Genomic DNA, 25,853 nt, shown 5'->3' with positions numbered 1-25,853 from the left:
CCCACTCCAATTCAGTTCTTGTCTTCTCTGCGGGGGGGGTGGGGGGGGGTCATCGAAAGCACAGGAGAGACAGGCTCCCTGTGCTCATTTGATTGCCTGGCCTAGAGCAGCAGGTAGCAGTAATTACAGGGAAACTCCTAGTGAGTTCCTGTAGACTAGTCCTCCTCTGGTGCATGCTCAGTTGCTGTGTGGGGATGGCACATGCACAATCTCATCAAATACAGGTGCTGTGAGGGAATGGCATATGCGTAGTCTCATCAGTGCTAAGAGCTGTGAGTATGTTCCCGCCCCTCAATGTGGACTGAATCTTTGGAGATTTTAGCTGCAAAAGTCTTTGAGTATGTGTGAACAAAGATTTTTTCAAAGCCTTGTAATTTAACCAAATTTGGGTAAATTTTCACAGAAAAGGCATGTCTCTGACACAAAGACAACCCTCTTCTAAATTTCAAGTCCTTGTTCCAAAGCCTGGGAGCAATGGAACTTAGCAAAGGAAAGTGATCAGATTTTTTTATATATATAACCCTGCAAAACAATGTATTTTTCCATAGCCTCGTTCTCAGAAATGGATGAACTTAAAAAAATCAGCCTGAGGGCAAATACCTGACGTAAAATTTGCCAAACTTAAACTGTTTGGACTGAAAGTGATAAGCAGCTGAAAAAAGGGTCTTACAATGAGAAGTGTCAGGCAACCTTAATAATAAGTGCTGCTAACACTCTTGCTTTTAACTCTTTCTCCCTCCCCCCCCTCAACCCCCTTCAAGATTAAGGAAAATTTGCTTCTCAATGTCAGGTTTTTTTAAAGTGAATCTTACCAGGACTAGTTGCAACAATTCAGTTCTAATATTTGAAGTTTTCATTGTGCATGGTGCTCTATGAAACATAAACTAATACTTCTCAAAAGACTTGAACATTTGCTACTGTTGTTGCTTAAGCAACCAAAATGTCTCATTGTTTTCCCGGAAAACTTTTCTGATTGAGTTATATTCCTGTACATAAAATTTGAAATCTTTGTGGATATTCTAAGCTCGGACAGAAGTTCTTTTGTAAATTTTATGTCCGTGTAATGCTGCTAAATTCCTACAGTAACTGCTATGATGAAAGTGTAACAAAAGAACTGTGTAGGGGGAACTTTAAATTTAGTCTATTTAATTGCAATGACAGATTGCTACATTTTAACGAAAGCCACATGATTTAGATTCTGGATCTTGAAAATAATGTAACAAATGCCACTCATAACATCTCTTAAAACATGGTAATAAACAGTAATGGAATTATATTTTGCAGGCACACTTTAAAAGTAATCTGTTTATAGTTACCTGCAGGTCCAAAGTATCTGGGGATTATAAGCTATTCAAAAATATTTGGGCATCAATTATATATTTGGTTTCAGTGCTTGTTAGCTGAATTAATTAGTGTCCATACTAAAAACAAAAATTTGTAAACAGCCATAGTATTATATTTGCTCATGTAAGCTGTGACATGATATGAAGTAGGTCAATTATAAGCACTCAAAATGCTTTGGTTATTGGTTAACAATTCTAGTATGTCATTGCACTAATGAATGTCATGATTCATTGATGGACTGTGTTATTTTGGGTAAGTTAGTCAAGTCTCTACACACCATCTGATACATTGGGAAGACAGGTGAAAGCAAGGGACAGAAATAGAAGGCTTGTTGACTAGAATAGTTGGCAAATTAGCTCTTGTGCTGAGTAATACTGTATGGGTGTGTGAGTAGGTGGGTAACTTCAATCCAGCTTTGTAAAGTAATCCTCAAAGGCAAATAATTCAATTACTGGGTGAAATTCTATGGCCTCTTATGCAAAAGTTCAGACTAGATTATCATAAATAGCCCTTTCTAACCTTTAAAATCTATTCTAAAAAAACAAAAAAACCACCCATGCTCTCCACCTGTGTTAAAACATTAAGGTTGCAAAATCCATCATTTGAAAGTAAGGAAATGCAGGAATTAAGGTAGCCCATGCAACCTTAACTTGGTCCCTTGTGTGTATGCTTTAGATAGTCACTAATTTCATGATCACTTACTATTTTTTCCACAGGATCCCTGCCTCTTACAACGAGCAAATAGTTATTCAGTATGTCCTCCTTATCCTCCGTATTCAGTGTACGATATCAGACGCTACTTAATGCAAACTATCCATACCCTGCACTGAATACAAAATTATTAATTTCCTCATGAACATTTCTGTGGTTCTCACCACAGTGTCTGAATGGTTCATAAATATTAATGAACTTATCTTCACAAATCACTTGTAAAATTATATAATGGTGGTATTCCCATATTACAGAGAGGGATCTGAGGAAGAGAGATTAAGACCAAAATTGTCAAGTGTCCACTAATTTTGGGGCCTGACTTTTCGGAGTACTTACCATTTTTATGGTATCTCAGAAGTTCAGTGCATATCTCCAGTTGACTTCAGTTGCTGAACTGCTGCAAATCTGGCTTGATGTGTCGCACTGGGCACCAAGAAAATGAGGACTGGACAATTAGTGGCTGACTTTGAAATGTTTGGTTTAAGTGACTTGCCCAGCGTCTTGCAGAAACTCTGAGGCATAGTCAGGGATAGAATCAGATTCTCTAGTGTGGCATTCAAACTACCTTAATCATAAAAGACCATACTTTCTCTTTTTGCAGTCCCCTGCCTCATTCATTACACACCTTCCATACTGTGCAGCAAATAAGGCAAGGGTCTGACAAACAGCAGCCTTGCTTGCTACACAACCTTGATTCTTCCACAGAGCACTGTCCATTCTAGAAAGTGATGAGAATCACACTTTACAAAAAGAAAAGGAGTACTTGTGGCACCTTAGAGACTAACAAATTTATTTGAGCATAAGCTTTCGTGAGCTACAGCTCACTTCATCGGATGCATTCAGTGGAAAACTTGATAGATTTCCACTCCATATGGCTAAATTCAGTGCCTTGCATAATGACAGGTTTCAGAGTAGCAGCCGTGTTAGTCTGTATTCGCAAAAAGAAAATGAGTACTTGTGGCACCTTAGAGACTAACAAAGGTGACACAAGTACTCCTTTTCTTTTTGCGAATACAGACTAACACAGCTGGTACTCTGAAATGCTTTACAAAATGGATTTCACTGTTTATAGCAGAGAAATTTAGAGACTTAAGACATATGGGTTCAGTTTGTCTAGAGAGGAATGTGCTCTTGTTGTTTATACTCTTCTATTCTTGTGCCCCCAGCCTGTTCCTGTCCCCTTCTGTGCCTATCCTGGACATGGTTCTGGACCCCCTCCATCTTTGCTTCAACCCCCAGCTCCCTTTTTTCTGTGCTCCTATATACCCTTCCAAAATCCCATGGCTGCAGCCCCATCTCTATGCATCTGTTTATCCCTCTCTGCTTCCCCCAACCCTCATGTCTCCAACTTCTTCTCCTGACCTGCTACTATTGTCCCACTGTTCTCACACCGCTGTATTCTTGTTAGTCTGCATCCTCCTTTGTCCTCCACCTGAGCGGATGAAGGAACATTTTCTCTCCTGTGCTCTTAATCTCCCTGCTTTTGGTTTCCTTGCTTGGCGTCATAGTATGGAAGTTCTCAAAATCCAAGAGCAACAGCAGTATTGCCAATGCAAAGTGTCTAAAAATCATGATAGGTTCCAAAAAACGAGATTGGCTTAAAACTCAGATTTATATATATAAAAAAAAATTCTTTGTTTTAAGACTGTGGTGTGAGTGCTTACATGCAAAATTGAGAGTAGTAGGTTTTTTTATTTGCCTTCTGATATTGGACTTAAGGTTCATGTTTTCAAGTTCTTTTCCTCGGCCATGAGAGCTAGGTGTTTTGTTTTGTTTTTTTAAATAAAAGCTTAGATTCTCAGGTGGTAATCTGATTCTGGCAACTGTGGTTTTAAGAAAAACACCAAATATTGTGAGACTTATGATAGATCTGCAAGAGTTTGCAATTCTGGTACTGTATTCATAGAATAGAATCCTAGAATATCAGGTTTGGAAGGGACCTCAGGAGGTCATCTAGCCCAACCCCCTGCTTAAAGCAGGACCAAACCCCAACTAAATCATCCCAGCCAGGGCTTTGTCAAGCCTGACCTTTTTTTCAGTTCATAATTTTGTATTTCTCTTGCACTGTATTTTAAAGACAGCAGTTGTTCAGATAACACATCTGTTTAAAATACTATGCTCACGAAAGCTTACGCTCAAATAAATATGTTAATCTCTAAGGTGCCACAAGTACTCCTTTTCTTTTTGCAGATACAGACTAACACGGCTGCTACTCTGAAACCTGTCAGTATGCAAACGTTAATTATTCCTTTTTCTGTTCAGATAGTTGTTCTTAAACTTTTGAGTTTGAGGGGCTTTTTTGAGCCTGGCGAAGGGCTGAGCAGGTCTGTTTTATGGTTATCCCAGTGTACCAAGAAATATATCTGTACCAGAGCAGTATTAGAAAAATTCAGCAGGACTTCTTTTGCTTAATTCCACAGTATAAATTAATCTAAATTAAAATTCATCATTGTGGTTTAACTGTAGGATCCAGTAGATAGAAATGAAAAGATGCAAACTCTTCCTGGTTCTGCTGCAGCATAGAGTAGATGCCAGGTGCCTATCTTCATCTCCCTCCATTTTTGTCTAATTTGGTATGATCTTAGTGCCCCAGAGGAGACCAAGGACATTTACACATTTTGTTCCTTTGGAAACATGTAGACAGCTTTCTCAGTAGCAAATCTCCTGTAGACATTCCTTCTGTTGGAACCCCAAAGGAGGTTAGTGTCTTTAAGCTACCATCTAGGCACTACACTTCCTTGGTCCAGGACAGAGGCTCATTATATGAGCAGTTGAAAGTGCTGCAGAATCCTTCTGCAGAATTCAACAGGCTTACCATGTAATATGGGAATGTTCAAGGAGGGAGCAAAATCAGCCAAATAAGGGAAAAAATCTAGAGCAGGTTTATTGCAAGAAGCCAGGTTCTCTCAAGCCACGAACATTTTTTTTGTTCTCATTCCAAACTATGAATGGCTTGGGCAGGACTTTCTTAATCAGATCTAACAAGAAATTGAAACTTTATCCTTGAGAATTGCAAACAGTCCTCAACTAAATGTTCTCATTTTTGTAGGAAAGACTAATTTGAGATTTGTTGTGTCTTCAAGTGCTGGTTTCTGTGTGTATTCCACATGTGGATATGCCTGCACACCATGCGCCTGAGACTGGAAAATCTTCCAAATAGTGTCCCTTTGATCTGCACCCTAGAACACCAAGAGTGTAAGGGGAGGTGAGTCAGACCAACCACCTCTCTAGTTCCTTCTTAGTATCACATGGCCTGACTTGGAATCCTCTATATCTGGAGTTATCCTCACATCCGCCTTCATCTCTGTAAATATATTTGTATTTAGTTGTTAGTAGTTTTTATCGTGTTTTATAGTACTTCATATAGTTAGTGCAGCTTAGTTTTTCCCCACTTCAAGGACCATCTCCTTTTCCCCTTCCCTTTTGGGAGTAGGACTATGCCCAGCATTCTGCCCTCCTTTTTGGTAAGCAATAACTACCAGTGCGGTCTTTGCTTTCTTGGGTTGGCTCATCTGTCTGCCAAGTGTAGTATCTGTCTCTCCTTCCCACCCCGGACCCAAGAGTAAGAAGATCTCAGACTGAGGAAGCACCTCATGGAGAAAGCCATGAGACCCCAATCAGATCCAGGCCAGAGATTCTCCCTTCTACATCAGCATCAGTCCTTGAGCAGCACGTCTCCAAGCACAAACTCTAGAATAGAGGCTGGATCAGATAAATCTAAAGACTTGGTAGTCCTGAGAGGAAGTGGCACTTTCACAGACACAAAAACAGATCCTTCTTTAAGCCTGCTTCTAGAGAAGGGATCCCTCCCTGACTTCTTTCAAGTCTGGTGAGCCTTTGTGCTCAGGTCCCAAGGCCTTTGTGCTCAGGTCCCAAGGTTTCACTAAGCCTCCTGACCATGAAGGGAAAGTGTGCAGAAGCAGAGGTCCAACAGTACTAGCCCTGGTACTGATTGTCCCATCTTCACCATTCTTACCTGATGACTATAGGCAATATCAAGAACTATTGCAGAGGGTGGTAGCATTACTTCAGATCCCATTAGAAGTTCAAAATAGGTAGCACAAGATTTTGGATATCCTGCAGCCCATTCAGGCAGTTCTCCCAGTGAATGAGACTGTTTAGAGTAATATGGCTTACACCAGCAATGTGTACCCCAGCTTCTAAAAGGGCTGTGATGGGCAGAATTCTTGTTCACCGACACAGCTCCCAATTCCCTAATATTACAGACAACCACAGGAAAGATCCAGGCAGCAGCACTCTAAGACCACCCTGTGGACAAAGAGCTACACACCTGGACCTTCTTGGGAGGAAGGTACTGTATTTTCATCCACCAGCCTCCAGTTCAGAATTTCTAACTACCAGGCCCTGGTGGTAAAATATGATTTTTCTGAACTAATCAAAGTTCCTGGAGGTCAGAAATAAAGTCCCACAGGATGACAGGGCTCAATTCCAAGCCCTCGTTGAGGAAGGTAGACTTGGGGTAAAATCTCGCTGCAAGCTGCAGTGGACGCAGCTGATACTGCATCAAGATGTATGCTGACCACAGTAGTAATACAGCGACAGTCATGGCTTCGCTTTTTGGGGTTTCCCAGGGAGGTTCAGAACCCCATTGTGGACTTCTCCATTCCCTGGGCATGTATACCCCAGCCCTGAAAAGGAAGAATTACAAACAGGTCTATAAACCAAAGCCTCTTCCACAGCCTTTCTACCACTAGTGACCATATGAACTGCCACACAAGTGTCAAAAGGTACAAAGGCCAACATATGCATCCCCATCTATCTTGACGAGAGCCACCCAGTCTCATCAGCTAAAGGTTACATTTGATGGGATGCTTGAGTTGTGACCTACCAATGGTGCCATCCCCACTTGTTTCTGAAGTCCACTTTGGTGGCCAGTTATTGTAGTTTGCCCACAACCGGAGGGCTATAGCAATGGACAAGCAGGTACTAGACATCATTCACTTCGACTGCACTGTCAAGTTTTTCTTCACCTACAAAAATCCCTTTCCAGACCCTTTTCACGGACAACTCTCACAAGAAGATCCTCTGAAAGGATGGAGGTGGGCTCTCCCCTCTCTCAAGGAACTATAGAGCAAGTGTTGCCTCAGCATCAAGGGAAAAGGTTCCACTCAGCTATTTCATAGTTCCCAAGAAAAAGGGAGGATAGAGGCCAATTTTCAACCTACATCAGCTAAATATTTTTATTTCTCGTCAGTAATTCATTTCTTGAAAAAAGACGTGGTTTACAGCTCTTGTCACAAAATTTACTTTCATGTGGACATCCACTCATCCCCAGAATATTCCTTAGGTTTCTGACAGGACAGGAACACTATGAGTTCTGTTTGGTCTGTCAACAGAACCTAGAGTTTTCATAAAGGTATTCAGTGGTGGCAGCACAGATGAAACAAAACAGCTACAGTCTTCCCGTAGTTGGACAACAGACTTCTAACAGGCAGATCTCATCTGGAAGTTGTCTGCTACCTTGTGCTTTTCCTGTCTCCTGGCATCTTTGGGAATCTGTGTGAACATGGAAGGGTCTACTGACTCCCACACAACTCATAGACTTTATAGGGGCAGCCATGGACTTGACCACAGCAAATGCCCATCTCCTTAAGGACAGTGTTAAAGGTTTTCCCTTCGCCCTTCCCCTGGCTCTTGTCACGAAGACAGAAAGCAGAAGACCAGAAGTCCAAAGGGCAGGCAACACAGTGTTTATTGGGATTAATCAAGCAAGCATATCCATAGCTCTGCACATCGGTAGAGCCTTTTTTCCCAGTGTCCCCCTCTCCTTCCTTAGCAGGCATAATTATACTTGGAGTGCACACCTTTGGTCCCACCCCTTACATTTTATGGTCATGTTCTGTTTTGGAGGGTCGTGGGTCTAGGGGTTTTAGTACCACCTCTTTTGTATCCATGGGAGCGGTAAGGAGTGAGGTTGTGCTCCAGTCAGGGATAGGCATTTCTTTGGCTTTTAGTGTTTCTCCCCCATCCCCTTCGTCCCTCCCAGCTGGTTGCTTGACCTTATCTTGGAAGAGGAGTTGAGGCAGGACTGTCCTTCAAGTATACGCTCATATATTAAACTCCCACTCTATTGAGCAACACTTCAAGTCTATCTCGTCTCTTTTCACCTCATCTGCTTGTGAGCAGATGTAACACACAATGTCTTTGTTCTTTATCTATACATATTAGTAAGAGTATAAGTATTAAAAAAATTAAACCCAAAATTCTATCTCAGGCTAGCAAACAGGCCCATATACTAACAGGCAGATTCCATGCCATGAGCAGTCTGATAAAGCAAGTCACTCACTAACCCCAAGCAGTCCAGATCTTTGTTTCTTTATTAGGCCACATGGCTTTCTGTACTTAAGTAACATGCACCAAGCTGCATCTCCATTATCTGCAACCTGGGGTCAAGTCAGTATATATGCCAGAGAGACACAGTATGAACAGCATAGTGACAATCTCCAACAGTGTCAGGGCTTCACTCACCTAGTGGATAAACCCGGAGCATGTATGTGTTTTGAGTCCGTTTTTCTAACTCCCACACCTTACCTGATGATAATTACAGATGCATCTATTACAGGCTTGGGATCCCACATCGGCATCCACACAGCACAATATATGTGGACACCTTGGGAAGTCAGGACACATATTAGTCTCCTGGAACTAAGAGTAGTCAGACAGGTCTGCAATGCATTCTTCCCACTCACGTGATCCCGTCATAGCCAGATAATGCCAGATAACATGACTGTCTTCTAGCTAAACGAACAGGAGGGGCAAAATTTCTCCCACTGTGCATATAGGTGGTCAACTTATGGAACTGGTGAATCTAGAACCTCATCAATTTTTGCAGGGTACAATTTCTCCCCACACTCAGAACACGCTGGTGGACAGCCTCAGTCCACCTGGGAAAACATCTGTATGGACAGCTGGGTTTTAGATATTACTCATTTTGATTGTCATACAATTTCAGGTTATCCACCCTTACCATTTATCTTCCCTCTCCTTTTTCAGGGACCCCTTTCACTAACTGCTTCTACGAGAGGAATTTCAATTCCTGTTAGAACTTGGAGCTATAGAAGAAGTTTCCTTTTAATTAGAAAGAAAAGGTTTTTATTCTCATGTTTTCCTTCTACCATAAATAAAATGGAGACAGTCAGATCATTCTAGATTTGAGACAACTCAACGCTTTTCAGAATGTTGACTCTTGTTGCTATACTTTCGAAAACTCTGCTGTATTGGTTTGCTACTGTGGATCTGCTTAATACATATTTTCACATCTCCATCCATCCTGCTCCCAAAAAATTTCTAAGATTTGTGATAGAAACGGCCCATTATCAGTACATAATATTCGGCTCCAAGTGTCTTGACGAAGTGTCTGGTTGTAGTGACTTGATATCAGAACTGGATAACTGTTCATCTGGACTTAGCATCCCTGTATCTGATAGTCTGGATGTTAGCTGCTTGAATGCGGCTGAGAAAATCTGTTCTCAAGAAGTTCAGGGCATTTTAATAAATAGCAAAAAAACTTTCCACTGGAACTACTAACAACTCTAATTGGAAAAGATTTGATGCTTTGAATAGATTATTTCCCTTTTCTAGGCTGATTTTTCCTTTCATTTTAGATTACCTTCTGTCCTTAAAATCCTCTGGGTTTATCACGTAGTTCTGTTAAAGTGAATCTAGCTTCAGTATCTGCCTGTCATCCTAAGATTAATGGTTTTAATATATTTTTCTCATTCTATTTCAAAAAGATTTCTTAAGGGTCTACTTCAAGTATTTCCCCTATAAAGGATCCATCTGCTCTGTGGTATCTGAATATTGTGTTGTCAAGTTTAATGAAAACCCTGTTTGAGCCATTTGCTACCTGTCTGTTAAGTCTTCTATCCATGAAAAGTGTTTTGAGTAGTGATTATTTCTGCCCATGGTGTGGGTGGAATTAATTCTTTGATACCAGGTCCTCCCAATAAGATTTTTCATGGCAGATAAAGTTTCATTAAGGTCTCATCTGAGTTTCCTGTGTAAATTGTGTCTGAGTTTCATGTTAATCTTACCTTAGACTTCAATTCCTCGTATGCTGCTGACACATCAGGCAGTCCAGTTCCAGTGGTGTTTGCTTTTCCTAATCTTGGATGAATATCTTTCACAGCCACCTTCAAATATCATCACCCTCCCCACATAGCAGAACTCTTCTACCTGTTAGATTTCTTTTCCATCCATGTACATCTTTGCATCTGTTGTTCAGTTTCCTATTTTCATAATCTTGGTTTTCTCTGCATTTATTTCCAGTCCATTTTTTACAGTTCCCTATTCCTACCTCTAATGTAATGGCAGTCATTCCATTTGATGTCATACTTAGTAAAGCAATGTCATTAGCAAAGTCAAGATCATGTATCTCATCTCTGGTAATTCATTTTACACCATTCATGATGTCTTTTGTTTCCCGGTTCATCGCCAAGTCTATTGCTAATGCAAAGAGAATTGGTGATAATTTACACCGTAATCTGACTCCAGTCACACGCTCGAGCCACTCACCCAGTCCTGTATCCTATCTTACTGCACATCCACTTCTGTCACATAAACTCCTTACTATGTTGATCAGCTTGTCTGGCACCCCATAGCTTCTAGCAGTATTGAAGGCTGTAGAGTCAGAAGAAGCAGCACAGAGGGGAGACATCAAGCAGCTCTAAAGAATAGTGAAAGACTTCTCAGGAAGGACCAGACCATCAGGGACACCCATGGCCAGATGTTGAAAATTCATGGAGAACAGTCAGATGATGGAAAGAACATTTCCATTCTGTATTAAATTGTCCAGAGCCAACGATCATTCACGGGTTTGAGAGAAATGCCAGTGCTAAATTAGAAATAGAAGAGGTACCAAGAACACCTGATATTAAAGCAGCCATCAAAAGCCTCAAACAGGAGACAGCTCCTGGTATTTGACAGAATTCAAACTGGTATGAAAGGTGAAGTTCTGAATGAGCGGCTAACAAAACTCTGTAATGAAATATGGGTGAAAGAATAAGGGCCCAAGACTGGAAATCCTCATGGCATTGCAAAAAAAAAAAAAAGGGAGGGGGGGGTGATCTAAATTAAACAAACTGGAAAGGTATTGTACTGCTATCAGTCTCAGGCAAAGTATTGGCTGCTGTTATGCTGAGTACAATGAAGAAAGCCGTGAATGAAATATTACAAGAACAGGCTGGGTTCCGTCCAGAGAGATCATGTTGTGACCGGATATTCACTGTTTGACAGATCATCAAAAACTATTGCTTGGCAAAAACTCATCCTAATTATGGTGACGAGCTGATTAATTTACCAATATCTTGTTCAAAATCTTGCGCTAATAGAGAGGACTCCATACTTTTTATATGTAGATAGAGCTTTCGCTTTCTCTCTGAAGAGGACTTCATCTTTTAGGATTTCTTCCAAATCATTTTGTGACACATGCTGACAGAGTTAAAGGTTAAACCAGTTTCTTCTCAAACACTTTTGAACTGGATTTTGTGATGTACCATATTGTGCTGTCACTTTTGTGGTTGGGATCCTTTGTCAGTAGTTAAGGCACATTGTACAAGAGCACAAGCTGCTTCCGTAGCTGCTTTTAATAATACAAATTTCAAAAGATGAGATAAGGCAGCCACATGATCTTCTATTCATACTTTAAGGAAACATCATGCAGTTAGCCAGGTAATTGTAGGAGATGCAGCCTTGGGTAGAGCACTACTTGAACTCTTACATGAATACAGATCTAATATCCACCTCCATCTTTAACTGTTTTCTGTCTCCAAGAGTGGAAGACACATTGTGACATTCTGTACCTTGGGGGAGTGTACTGTAACTCCCATATTCCTCATTTTCATATAACCGTGATCTTACATATAAAGCATGCCTTGTAAGGTATCGGGGAAAGGTTATGATCTGCTGAAAGTCATTTCTCTATCCATATATGTGTATCATTAATGCATATGAAGCTATGAGAATTGTGTTGTATGGTGGTCACTAAAACATGCTGAAAGTTGGGGAATCAGCCAGATATTAGCTCCCCAAAGGCAACAGCAAGGAAAGTAACCAACACCGGGGCAGGGTGTCCAAACAACTGATCCATAGTCATTATCCAGCAAGGGACCTACAATGCAATGACTCACCTGCATGAGGCCACACCAGGGAAATTGCTCAACCTTTCTTGAAGAGACTCGGCAATGCCCTCCGGACATGCCTGGGCTTGTGCTCGCCAAACATGTGGAATGAGAGTATAAAACAGAGTGGACACATACTGGGCTCTTCTCCTGCCCCCACCTATGCTGCAAGCAACCAAGACACTGAGAAGAAGACAAGACTCCAAGACAGGAAATTGGCCCAGATTTAAGGAACAAACCTGTATATTAAGGACTGCAGTATCTAGTGGGGTGAGAAAAACTGCTCAATCTAGTTGCTGCCCAGTCTAATAGGGTTGAGAGTTTAGACTGCATGCTTATATTTTCTTTTCTTTTGGTAACCCTCTGGCTTGTTATGCTTTGACTTATAATCTCTTAACATCTATTTGTTTGTTCTACCTGAAGCAATGCATTTTGTATGAAGCGAGTCAGAGACTCCCCTTGGGAGAACAAGCCTGGTACATATCAATTTCTTTGTTAAATTGACGAACTCATATAAGCTTACAGCCTCCAGTGGGCATAATTGGACACTGCAAGAGGGAGGTTCCTAGGCTTGTATCTGCAACTGGAGATATTGGCTAATGTCATTCGCTTGCAAGTAGCTGGGAGCAGCTTACATGCCAGAGTCTGTGCGTGAAGAGCCCGGGAGTGGGGGCTCTCACAGCAGAGCAGGGTAAGGCTGGCTCGCAGAGTCAAGGATTGAAATGGCCTAGCAGATCACCAGTCTAGATAACACCAGAGGGGAACGTCACACTCATAAACAACTCGAATGAAGAAGAAGAGATTACTTGTTCTTTGAGATGTGCTGTCTGTGTATTCAACAACCTGGCCTGTCTCCCCTCTATTTGAAGTCCTTAGGTCCTTCCTCAGTTCATATCTTCTAAGTGTTTGGTCTGCCTTGCACTTGTATGCCTTTCGTTGTGTAGCATTAAAACATTCAGTGAAGCAAATATTTGTCACCAATGCTTTCAGCTACAAGGATTAAAACTAAATATTACCAAAACAAACTCTTGTCATTCAGTGAACTAGATTGTGTTTATCTGAACTTCAGGTGAATGGAACAAAACAAATCTACCTTTTGTGTTTTCAGGCTCGGATAGCTTTTCTACAAGGAGAAAGAAAAGGTCAAGAAAACTTGAAGAAAGATTTAGTAAGAAGAATAAAAATGTTAGAATATGCATTAAAACAAGAAAGGTATGTATGCATGTTCATTCAATTTTTATCTGTGCTGAAAGACTTTACAAAACAGAGGGTAATTTCTTTACATTTAAACACTTAGCCTAAGGTACGGGGAAGGGACATTGGGAACACTTCAGAGAACTTGAGTAAACTCTTCATTTTTTTGCCATCAGTTTGGTCTAAACTGAAATTTAGTCTGAGAAATAGTCTGCAATTCCTAAGTATCCTACTGAAAAAATCCCTAAAACTGAAAGCCGTTTTTTTTTAAAACTGGCTGTTTCGCTGGCCTACCAAAATAGAATTTTGTACTTCTGCTGCTGCCACAATAGCCATCAAATAACAGTTTTCAAAGTTGAATATTATGATATATGAAGAAATGTTGGTATAATATCCTGTGTGAGTAGATATTAAACACAAAGAACGTTGTCCGGTTCACCTTTCATAACTCAGAAAATAATTGTGTGACAAATAGAAAAAAACAAAACTGGAATCCACCACTGTTTTTCAGACTTTTAAAGACCTAGAATAACTAAAAATTTACTGTCCTTCTCTTGCTCCATATTATACAGATGAGACTCAAATCATAAAGAAAAGTAGTATTTTCTTAAACATTTTTAAATTCTATATTTGTTTCACAATGTGAAATGTGCATTTTACATTTCGAAGAGCATCATTCTTTAAGCTTTAATGTTGCATTCTGAGGTGTTTCTAAATGTGGCAAATACTTGATATGAAGGTGACAGAGAATACTTAACATAACGTGTTTCTCACCTATTAAACTAGTACTGACACCTTAAGAATCTCAGATAAAGATTATTTTGGATTTCGTGAATGTACATTATTGCTGCCCTTTCAGACCTAAACAATTTTCTATTGTATATTTTGGTTGAATGCAAAATATAGTACCTGTTTCAAAGATATTCAGGAATTTAGCTGGTGATATGAGAGTATTTTTAATGATAGAGTCAAATTTAGTCCTCAGTTTACATCTCTTACAAAGTAGGGAAGTTCCACTCAGTGTTACTTTAAGTATGCATTGAAGTATGCCACCTCCTTCCCCCAACTTAAAAATAAATACTGTGACAGGGTCAGGCCAGGTGGCTACAGGAGAGTGATAGAAGGCAGATATATTAGCCCCAGGTTAAGTAGGTCCCTTTTCCCTGGGTAAGGTAACAGGGAAGGTTCCAGAACAATCAGGAACTTTCTGGAAACAATTAAGGCAGACAGGCTGACTAGAACACCTGCAGCCAATCAAGAAGCTGCCAGAATCAATTAAGACAGGCTAACCAGGGCACCTGGGTGTAAAAAGGAGTTCCCTTTAGTTTGTGGTGGGCGTGTGAGGAGCTGGGAGCAAGAGGCACAACAAGCTGAGAGTGAGAAGGCATACTACTGGAAGACTGAGAAGTACAAGCATTATCAGACATCCGGAGGAATCTCCTGTGGTGAGAATAAAGAAGGTGTTGGGAGGAGGCCATGGGGAAGTAGTCCAGGGAGTTGTAGCTGTCACGCAGCTGTTACAGGAGCCACTGTAGACAGCTACAATCCACGGGGCCCTGGGCTGGAACCTGGAGTAGAGGGCGGACCCGGGTTCCCCCCATCCCCACAACTTCCTACTTGATACCGGAGGAGTTGACCTGAACTGTGGGTTCCACCAGAGGGGAAGGTCTCTGGCCTGTTCCCCAATCCACTAGGTGTATCAGCAGAGATTGCGGGGATTGTTCTTCTTCCTTTTCCCCATGCTGGCCAGTGATGAGGCTAACGGAGTGAATGGCAGATTTGGGCCACGAAAGTGGCCAAACTGAGGGCTGCTGTGAACCTCTGAGGCAAGCAAATCTGCCAATAAGCGTAGGACCCACCAAGGCAGAGGAGAAACTTTGTCACAATACATAAATAAATACTCCAACCTATTGTATAGATCTTCAGTAACCCCAACTATATTTGACTACCACAGTCAACCCAGATATATTTATCCATGCAAGTCCTTGACCTCTTTAGGCTAATTTTAAATAAGTTTTTTTTAAAGAAGAAAAATGTGTTCAATTTAAATTTTTAAAGTTTCAATTTTTTTAAATAAATCCTTGACTTTATCCATCCTGACTAGATTGAACAGCCTGAAAAGCTTTTTACCTACTGACACACAAAATAAAATCCTTCATAAATAACAAATAAGTTCTCAAATACAATTTCTTTATTAATAAAATTTTGGGGTACATGGGGTTATGAGAGAAAAACATGAAAGTATGCTTTTGAAAATGTTTGACTTTTCAATGACTTTTCAGTAATTATCCAAACAGAAGTATTGAAATATATATTCTATATCTAAATATAGATATAAATATCTATAGATCTATTCTATAGCTAAACATGTTTATTAAATTGTAATATTAAGAGGTGTTTGAGTTAAGAAATTATTTTTTTATATACCAATTATGCTTAATTTTCAGGGCAAAATATCATAAATTAAAATATGGCACAGAACTGAACCAAGGTGACTTGAAAATGCCAACTTTTGAATCAGGTAACTTCTTTGTAAATTTCACGTTTTTCATTCTTTTGCTATCTGCTTTTTTTAGATTTGCTATTTATGCACCTCTTAATAGTTGCCATAATGTGCACAGTCATTAATAACAAAAGTTCTTCTTCGAGTGCTTGCTCATGACCATTCCATTCTAGCGGTGTACGCGCTCACATGCGCGGTTGTCGGAGATTTTTTGCCTTAGTGGTATCTGTAGGGTCGCTTATGCGTCAGTATATCAGATGCCGCTGACCCTAGGGCCTCAATTCCTTCTTACCACCTGTGGTGGTTACTTGGAGTGCCTTCCCTTCCGTTGCAAGAGCTAGCGTTTTTCGTCTGTTGTCTTGGAGACTTAGGGCCTTGTAAATAGTTTTGTTCATAATAGTTAACTGTTAGGATCCCAGCGGAGACTTCACCCCAGGCAGGGCAAACCCCAGTCTCTCAGGTTTAAGCCCTGCGTGGACTGCAATAGGCCTGTGCCTGTAAGTGACTCCCATAGCAGCTGCCTCAGGTGCTTAGGGGAGTCACACATTAGAGACATGTGCTGAATTTGTAAGAACTTCCGGCCCTGCATGCAAAAAGAGTGAGAGATTTGGTTTCAGGCTCTCCTCATGGAGTCCCCCCGTGTCCAGCCTCCGTGCAGCCCCAACAGGAATCGACAAGTACCTCTGCCTCAGTGCGCCCCTGCCACCAGCCTGCGCCTGGCACCGTTCCCTGTTGCCAGTGCGCAAAAAGAAGTCTAAAACCCTGGCACCAAGCAAAAAGGGCCATTGGGCAAAGTACCCGCTTCGGGACGTCTGGCCACTCTGGAGCCATTTGCTTGCACCCCTCCAACTGGGGCTCTTAGTCCTGTGAAAGGTCCACTGCCGATGCCCAGGAGCGGCATAGGACCCAAAACCCTGGCAGCACAGACACCTTCACAGGCTCCTCTGGAGCCAAGAGAGCATTGCCATAGGAATCAGCATGTGATACAGCATGTGCCATAGGAATCGGCAAAGGCTTCCCACACACGCAAGTCAGATGCAAAGACCCCTCAGGGGGGCAGTGGAGCGCCACCGATTCCCTGAAATGAAGCAGTGCTCTCCACTTCCGTGCCGCAGGTCGCCAGAGCCTGGACACCTGGGGGTTTGTCCTTGGTCACCGGTGCCACGTTCCCGTTTGCCACCGTCTTGACACGGATCGCCTAGAGCAAGATGCCGGTCGCCATACTACCTACGCCACTCACCCTCCTGCAGATCATTTTCTAAGCTCAGGTCCCAGTCGCCCGCATCGTGGGAGCGCTCCCTGTCGCGTCTCTGGTCCCCTCAATACTGTTACTGATCACCTTCCTCCAGCGTCAGTCCCTAACAGCAATGGCCAGCAAGCAGACCCAGGCGTTGACGGCCCCACCGTGGTCATCAGAAGGGGATTTCTCTGGCACGGAAGCCCAGTTCAGCCCCTCATCGAGTATGCACCAGTGTGAATGAGCACCTGAGGCTGCGTTGGTGGTGCTGAGCCCGTGGCTGGCGCAGTGGCCTTATTGGGGTGCATGGAGAATGCCAGTTGTGGCAATGCCTCCTACTCACCTCTCATTGGCTGTTGCCTCGGAGCAACAGCTGGTGGCACCAGCGGCACTGGGATCAGTGCACAAGGCATTCCAGATGATTGGAGTAGAGGGAAGGGCATCCACCCCTTCCACTCCGTGGGGGAAGATACCCTGGAACCTCCCCTGACGGTGCAATAATTGTCCTCATCCCCAGATGATGTGTTTGCGGACCCTCGAGGGCAAGCCCGCTGGGCGATTTCAAGAATATCAGGCCCTGCTGTGTCAGGTGGCCAAGAACTTGGGCCTGGAGGTAGAGGAAAAGGCTGAGCAGACGGACACCTTGTTTAATGACCTGGCGGCCTCTGCACCAACGCGTGTTGCACTACCGGTGCACGACAGTGCCCTTAAGGGTCTCTGGCAAACTCCATCCTCATCCCTCCCACCTCAAAGAGGGCTGAAAACAAGTATTTTGTCCCAGCCAAGGGATTCGAGTACCTCTATACCTACCCTCCCCCGGGCTAGCTGGTGGTCTCTGCGGCCAATGAAAGAGGCAAATGGGCATACCAACTCGACTCCCAAAAATAGAGGCCAAATGGTTGGATCTGTTTGGGAGAAAGATATGTTCGACGGCCAGTTTGCAGTTCCGGGTGGTGAACCATCAGGCCCTCTTGGGCCGTTACAACTTACGGGTCTCCATCCATAAGTTCAAGGAGTCCCTTCCACAGGGGTTGGCTCAAGAATTTGTCATCTTGGTGGAGGAGGGCACTGCGGCTGCCAGGTACTCCCTCCAGATGGCATGGGATACAGCGGACTCGGCAGCCAGGGTGGTCGCATTGGTGGTGGTGATGAGGCACAGCTCCTGGCTTCACACTGAAAGTCTCTCCCAGGAGATGCAGACGTCCATCCGGGACCTCACATTTGATAGGAACAGTCCCTCTTCAGAGCAGACTGATGTGAGACTGCATGGTCTGAAGGACACCAAAGCCATCCTTCGCTCACTGGGAATGCATACACTGCAGCCTACAAGGAAGCAGTTCCGGCCGCCCCCGCTGCCTAAGCCTTGGCAGTCTTGCCAGGGGCCTGCAAGAAGGGATGGAGATGCTAGTTTCAGCTGCATCACCCCTCTGCCTCCCACTCACCTGCGCAGCCTGGTCTGGCAAAACACTCTTGGGGGCCAGAAGCGCTCGTTTTGAGGGTGCAGTCAAGAGTGATGCCCCCTGTCCAGGATCCACCCCACTCTTTCCTCAACTGTCTGAGCCCCTTCTGTTCGATCTGGTCCCAAGTCACCATGTACCCTTGGGTGCTGGGCATAGTGTCACCAGTGGCCGCTTACCTCAGACGTTGAAGGGTCCAGGTCTTCCCATACCTCAACGACTGGCTCATCAAGGACAGGTCCTGGAACCAGGTGCAGAGAAGCCTCGGTGTGGTGCGTTCCACCTGCCATGACCTGGGTCTGTTGATAACAGAGAAAAAATCCACCTTAAGACTCCTCCAATGGATAGAGTTCATTAGAGCAGTTCTCGACTCCATGCAAGCCAGAGCCTTCCTCCCGGAGGCGCCTTTTCAGGCCATGTCTGATCTGATATCCCATGTGAGGAGCTGCCCGCTCACCACAGCTCTCATCTGCCTGCGGTTGTTTAGGCCATGTGGCCATCTGTACTTGTGTGGTCGGTCATGCCCAGCTCCACCTCTGGCTTCTGCAAGCGTGGCTGGCATAGGTCTACACCCCCAACAGAGTGATCTAGACTGGGTGGTCAGGCTGCCAGATCACATTCTATAGTCCCTGGATTGGTGGTTGGAGGCTGAGCCAGTATTTCAGGGAGTCCCCTTCGCGACCCTGTCCTGTCATTGACCCTAGTCTCCGATGCTTCAGATGTGGGCTGGGGAGCCCACCTGGGTGGGGTGAGCTGAACACCCAGGGCCAATGGATGCAGGACGATCTGGCCTTCCACATCAACATCAGGGAGCTCAGAGCAGTTCTCCTGGCCTGCCAGGCCTTCTTGCCCCACCTGAGGAGCAAGGCGGTGCAGGGATTCACGGACAATACTTTAGGGGGGAGGGATGGCTCAGTGGTTTGAGCATTGGCCTGCTAAACCCAGGCTTGTGAGTTCAATCCTTTAGGGGGCCATTTAGGGATCTGGGGCAAAATTTGGGGATTGGTCCTGCATTGAGCAGGGGGTTGGACTAGATGACCTCCTGAGGTCCCTTCCAACCCTGATATTCTATGATCTATGTTCTATGATCACATCAACAGACAAGGTGGAGCCAGGCTGTCAGCCCTAAACTAAGAAGCTCTCAACCTTTGGCACTTCTGTGTGCTGTATGCTATTCATCTGCTAGCCGCACGCTTGCCCGACACCAAGAATGTGCTAGCAGATCACCTCAGCAGAATCTTCTCGTATCTCCATGAGTGGTCGCTCCATCCGGAGGTGGCCAGTATGCTCGTCCGGAAGTGGGGGATTCCCCAGGTGTACTTGTTTGTGTCCCCCCAGAACACAAAATGCCATGTGTTGTGTTTGTTCCAGGGGATGGACAGGAGTCCCCTGTTGGATGCTTTCCTATTTCCATGGTTAGGGGCCGTGATGTACACCTTCCCGCTAGTGCTATTGATCCACAGAGTCCTAGTGAAAATCAAGCAGGACAGTGCGAGGGTTATCGTGATAGCTCCCTAGTGACCTCACCAGCAGTGGTTCGGCATGCCGCTGGACCTTTCAGTAGCCAAGCCACTGCGACTCCCTTTCTGGCTAGACCTGCTGTCTCAGAATCACGGCAGTCTTCTGCACCTGAACCTGGAGGCGCTGTACTTGACTGTGTGGCCGATGCATGGCTAAATACAAATGAGTGGGAATGCTTGACCCGAGTGCAACAGATCTTGCTGGGTAGCAGAAAGCCCTTCACCAGAGCAACCTATCGGGCAAAATGGAAAAGGTTTATGTGCTAGGCCTTGAATCGGCATGTCCAGGCCAAGTAGGCCTCCCTGCAGGTGATCTATCTCCTGCACCTCAAGCTCCAAGGCTTGGCATTGTTGTTAGTCAGGGTCCACCTGGCTGCTGTTTCAACTTTCCATCCTCTGTTCCAAGGCAGGTCAATCTTCGCTCGTGACATGACAGCCCAATTCCTTAAAGGTCTGGAGAATCTTTACCTGGGATCTGATCGCTCCCTGGGATTTGAACCTCGTGCTGTCGAGGCTCATGGAATCTCCATTTGAGCCTCTGGCTTTCTGCTCTCTTCTTCTCTCTCCTAGAAGGTGGCATTCCTGGTGGAAATTACGTCCACTTGCAGAGTGTCTGAGCTCAGAGCTCTTACGTCGGGACCTCCCTATACGGTGTTCTACAAAGACATGGTCCAGTGCGGGCACACCCGGCATTCCTGCCCAAGGTAGTTTCCCAGTTTCATACCAGCCAGGTCATTTTCTTATCGGTCTTCTTTCCAAAGCCACATAGTTACGAAGAGGAGCACAGGTTGCCAGCTCTGTATGTCCAGAAGGCACTGGCCTTTTATATCAACAGGACATGGCCTTTCCGCAAGTCAACGCAACAGTTGGTTGCTGTGGCAGACAGGATGAAAGGTTGCCCAGTTTCTGCTCAGAGCATATCTCCTGGATCACAGCCTGCCTCTGATACTGCAATGACCTCACAAGTGTGCCTCTACCAACAATAGTCAAAGAGCACTCAACTAGAGCACAGGCGTCGTCAGCGGGCTTCTTGGCTCAGGTGCTGATCCAAGAGATCTGTAGAGCTGCTACCTGGTCATCTGTCTACAGGTTTGCATTCCATTATGCGTGGACCCAGCAGGCCCAGAACGATGCTGGCTTCGGTGGGGCAGTGCTACAAGCTGCAAAACTGTCAACTCCGAGCCCACCTCCATTGGCACTGCTTGTGCATGACCAAGAATGGAACCTACATGAGCAAATACTTGAAGAAAAAACGGTTACCTACCTTTTGTAACTGTTCTTTGAGATGTGTTGTTTATGTCCATTCCATTACCCGCCCACCTGCCTCTGTCGGAGTCGCCGGCAAGAAGGAACTGAGAAGGGCGTAGGGTTGGTGGCGCCTGATATACCGACACATGAGCGCGGCACTCAAGGGAGCGCCACTGCAGACCCTACGGATACTGCTAAGGCGAAAATCTCCGTCAACCGCGCACATGGGCGTGCACACACTTAGAATGGAATGGACATGAGCAATACATCTCGAAGAACAACAGTTACGAAAGCTAGGTAACCGTTTTTTAATTCTTTGAGAACAGATATTTGGTTCCAGGGAGCTGTTACTGAATATCCTGGTGTTTGGCAAGAGGTTTATTTGAGCCTTTATTGCTTCTGTTTTCTTTCTCTCCTTCAGAAAGATCCAAATGTTGAGTGAGGTTTTAGTAGATGAATAAAGAGGTAGTGGGTTAGGGTTATTTCTATCATCAGCCCTTGAAGGATCTTACAGTGGTATTGGGATATTACACTCTTTTACTTACTTGGCAGGATAAACTTCTTTGAGACAACTAAGGAGAAAATTGAACAATGGAATATACACTTTATATGTAGAAAACTATACGTTTTTGTTCTGTTGTACAATAAAAATATGTAACAAGCTGTTTGTTTTTGCTTTATCCTGGAAACGTCAATTTTTTATATATTTTTAAAGATGAACAGGCGTTGTGTCAGATCGAGAGGAAATGCCTTGATGCAAATCTATGTGCCCGCATTGGCACATGGAGTGCAGTAGACTTCACAATGTAGGCAATATGTTGATTATAACTAACATTTCCACAAATTCTGCCTCTTATAGATCTGAAACTAAAGGATTAAATATGACTGTTTAATAAGTAAGAATGACCTTTATTGCATGGCTGGCCCGCCCTTGAAATTCAATTCTTTGGGATGCTAAGTTATAAATAAAGTTTGGCCTTCCTCTTTGCTGCTCACTGGAAATGCAGTTATGACCCACAAGTCATCTAGGCAATGAATCTCGAAGTGTCAGATTAGACAGTCTCTCTCCGCCCCCCCCCCCCCTTTTTTTTTTTTTTTGGTATGGCCACATCTTCATGCACTTCTGCCTTGCTTGAAAGCATGTTATGTGCTTGGAGTTCATTTTTTCACATTTCTTTAAAAGACCTACAAGTCTGACTTCTGAATTCTCTCTAGAACAGTATTCCTCTTAGTTCTTTACTCTATGATTTATAGGGTGATATAATAGAACAACTGTTAAAGTGGAATGGGCTCAAGATATCAGTTGCTGTTGGAGAGTAAAAGTGATGGCATTCCTTAATATTGTATTCTTGACAGATTAGTTTAGTTTTCCCCACGTACAAGTTAATGGAACTTATTTAAACAGTATTAGTAAAAAATAGTGATTTCTTATTTTTTATTTCATAAAGTTTAAAAAAAAAATTACAACTGTCTTCCTTTAAGAAAAATCAAGTTTCTACTAACCAGTTTTGTTATACTAAATTAATGGACATTAAATATAGTTGAATAGAGAATTAGAATGAATCTTTTTCTTAAGTGCTCTTTGTTAGAGCTATTTAGAATCCCCTGAGGAATAAGGGAGTTAATTAGCCAGAGCAGGTCAGCTGCTGTAATGTAAAAAAATAAAATAAAATAGTTGGCGTTACTTTGAATAGCCTTTAAGGGATGCTATCTGAATAATGGCAATTTGCCAACTTTGTACCAGAAAAAAGACTAAGTGGTATGTACGAAGGTCCTAATATGTGCAAGAATATGAGACTTTTTGATATTGGTAAAATCAAGTTCAGCACTTCCAAGAACATTTGTAACTGTTTACTGTTGTTCTGCTGATCATCAATGAGGTTGTGGAATGTGGATTTGTAAAGGATACCATCTGAGTCTAGCATTAGGCTTATTAAGCAGATGACCACACCACTCATCTCTCAGAAAAATTGTGTGGGGTATAAAAATATTTAAGTGAAATCATCGCTTCCGTCTGTGGTCTTTAAAATTGGCAGAGTAAAATGAGCAACACTAATGTGTATCTCCTTGCATTTCAGAAGAAACCAAAGACACAGAGGTTCCGACAGTACCTCAGAATAGTCAACTGACCTGGAAGCAAGGCAGGCAATTATTAAGACAGTAAGTAATATAGTTGAGTATCTATATTTGTAGTCAGTTGGTTTTTTTTCTGGCTCTTTAGAAATTATTTACATATTTGCACTTTGCCTTGAAAATTCATGTCGTCAAGATGGGCAAATATTGGTTCAGTAGGCAAGACTGTGTAGACTGCATTTTTCTTTGAAGCAGTACCAGCAGAGAAAATCCTTGGCTGTGTCACTGCTTTAAACCCTGGGAAATGAAATGAGAAGCAAACCACAGGTGGAACACATGGATTTTGGGTAGAGGGGGTCCTTTCAGTAGATTATATGGTAGTCATTTAGCTTCCCATCTCCTCTCTTTAGTATTATCAATTGAATTTTTTTATTTTATTTTTCAGCAACGAGCCCTAGTTTCTTTCTCTTTCTCATAAATGTCTTTTTCTCTTCTTTCTCTTTTCACAACCAATCTAGGTATCTTCAGGAAGTAGGTTACACGGACACAATATTGGATGTACGGTCCCAGCGGGTAAGGTCTTTACTTGGCCTCTCCGGTTCAGAACCAAATGGCTCAGTGGAGACAAAGAACTTAGAACAGATCCTTAATGGAGGTGAATCTCCTTCATCAAAGCAAAAGGGACAGGAAATCAAAAGGTAGGCGAAGAGATGTAAAATTGTGATATGCTTGATTGTTGGCTAACGTACCCTACTTATATTATTAATATGCTATTTCACTTACTAGATTCAGACAACAATGTTATGTAAGTAGTGAGAAACCAGTTAGGCTCATATAAGCTTCAGATCCTATGTTTTTTTTCTGGTCAGTGGCACGTTAGTCAGTTATATCATCCAAATATTGCAGCTATGTGAGTGCACGAGAACCTGAAAGTAAACTGATTAACATATAAGGAGTCTATAAGCATAGCTAACCATCACTAATCATATTTTTCAGATATATCAGCTTGTACTGTGAAAATAAATAGTGCATTATGTGAAAATTAGATTTTTGTTTCAGCTTTAATAATTTAAGTTGGTGTTATTAACATAAAGAATTGTTTTTACATTCTGCCATACATGTTGAGTGGTGCTTTTCTCTTTGAGTCATCCCATAGATTTTAGATGGACAAAGTTTTCCTGGAATTTTTTATTGACTTTTAAAAACTTGTAGAAATTAAATAGTAGAGTTATATTTGACTTAAACCCCTAAATCCCTTCACTGTAAGTCAGCTAGTAAATTTGACCACTGTAGGCTTTTTGTTTTGTTTTTTGTTTTTTTGTAGGAACTCTGGTGATGTTCTTGAAACATTTAATTTCTTAGAAAATGCAGATGATAGTGATGAAGAAGAAGAGAATGACATGATAGAAGATATTGCAGAAGGAAAAGAAAAGCATCGGATAAATAAAAAACACAAAGTAAAGAGCTTTTACTATTGCCTTTTGATCATGTACATCTGACATTGAAAGCAGTGCTTATAAAATATAGCCTGGTGGAAGCCCATGTTTCAAATAGTCATGAATAAATTACACTGAAATAGGTACCCTTCTTTATCTGTGTGACAAGTAAGTGAACATGTGATATCAGCACGTTTTGGTGTATCTCCTATAATAGTGTTTTTTCATCTTCAAAATGTTTTACAAACATGAGGTAATTAGTGCTCACAACATCCTTGTGAGTAGATGTGAGTATAATAACTTAAGATTGCTATCAAAGTGTTACTCTGTTTTTGGTTTGCTGCCAGCGCTTAGAGATGGAATAATTTTGTATTTCATTCCTTCTCTCAGACGTAGCTTTTTAGAGCTTCCTCTCTTTTTGCCATTTTTAAAATTGTATGTTAATATCTGGCTTGGTGACCTTGTGGTAGTGTTTTCTGTGTAGATCCAAGTATATTTCCTATTCTCAGTCTCACTATCTCAGCCAGCTAGGAGTAATACAAAGGCAGTATACTCTGCCCTGTTAGGGATGATTACTTGATTTAGCAAGAACTCTCATCTGATCATGGAGCTGCAGTGATGAGCTCCCAAGAATCTCATCTGCTTCTCAGTTTGGTGGTTATTTATTTGTTTTGTGGGGTCTATATAATGGAGGGTGCTGTGTAAGAAAGGGTGTATCCTGAAGAAGTTCTGGAAAAGCAAGGGTTATTTGCAAGGAGAAGAAACTAAATGCTTTAAGGTGGGCTGGGGAGAACATTCCATCAGAGATACAGGTTTTATTCCAGACTTGCAGATAGAGATGTTTTTTCTCCCATCCCTAATGTTCTTGTGAAGTTGCTCCTTCTGTATAGGACCTTGCTGTTTCTTCCTGAAACCTCCACTTGTCATTTAGTTAATGTTGGATTAGTTAACTTGAGTGTATGATCATTACAGTGGAGAGCTTGATGATCTT

At 42.7% G+C, this 25,853-nt stretch overlaps 1 protein-coding gene across 5 annotated transcripts in view; it reads left to right on the top strand.

Moving 5' to 3' along the window:
- The window catches only part of STRN3 (striatin 3), a 95,451-nt gene that overhangs the window by 28,796 nt on the left and 40,802 nt on the right, over positions 1-25,853 (top strand). For all 5 annotated transcript variants that reach the window (XM_077818983.1, XM_077818982.1, XM_077818981.1 and 2 more), the window contains exons 2-6: positions 13,303-13,406; positions 15,836-15,909; positions 23,432-23,513; positions 23,945-24,124; positions 24,751-24,883. In XM_077818983.1, coding sequence (XP_077675109.1) covers positions 13,303-13,406; positions 15,836-15,909; positions 23,432-23,513; positions 23,945-24,124; positions 24,751-24,883 — 573 coding nt within the window. The remainder of the gene's footprint in view (positions 1-13,302; positions 13,407-15,835; positions 15,910-23,431; positions 23,514-23,944; positions 24,125-24,750; positions 24,884-25,853) is intronic.

Source organism: Eretmochelys imbricata, chromosome 6, assembly GCF_965152235.1.
Source record: "Eretmochelys imbricata isolate rEreImb1 chromosome 6, rEreImb1.hap1, whole genome shotgun sequence".
Taxonomy (NCBI): domain Eukaryota; kingdom Metazoa; phylum Chordata; order Testudines; family Cheloniidae; genus Eretmochelys; species Eretmochelys imbricata.
This window is presented reverse-complemented; position numbering and strand designations above follow the sequence as displayed.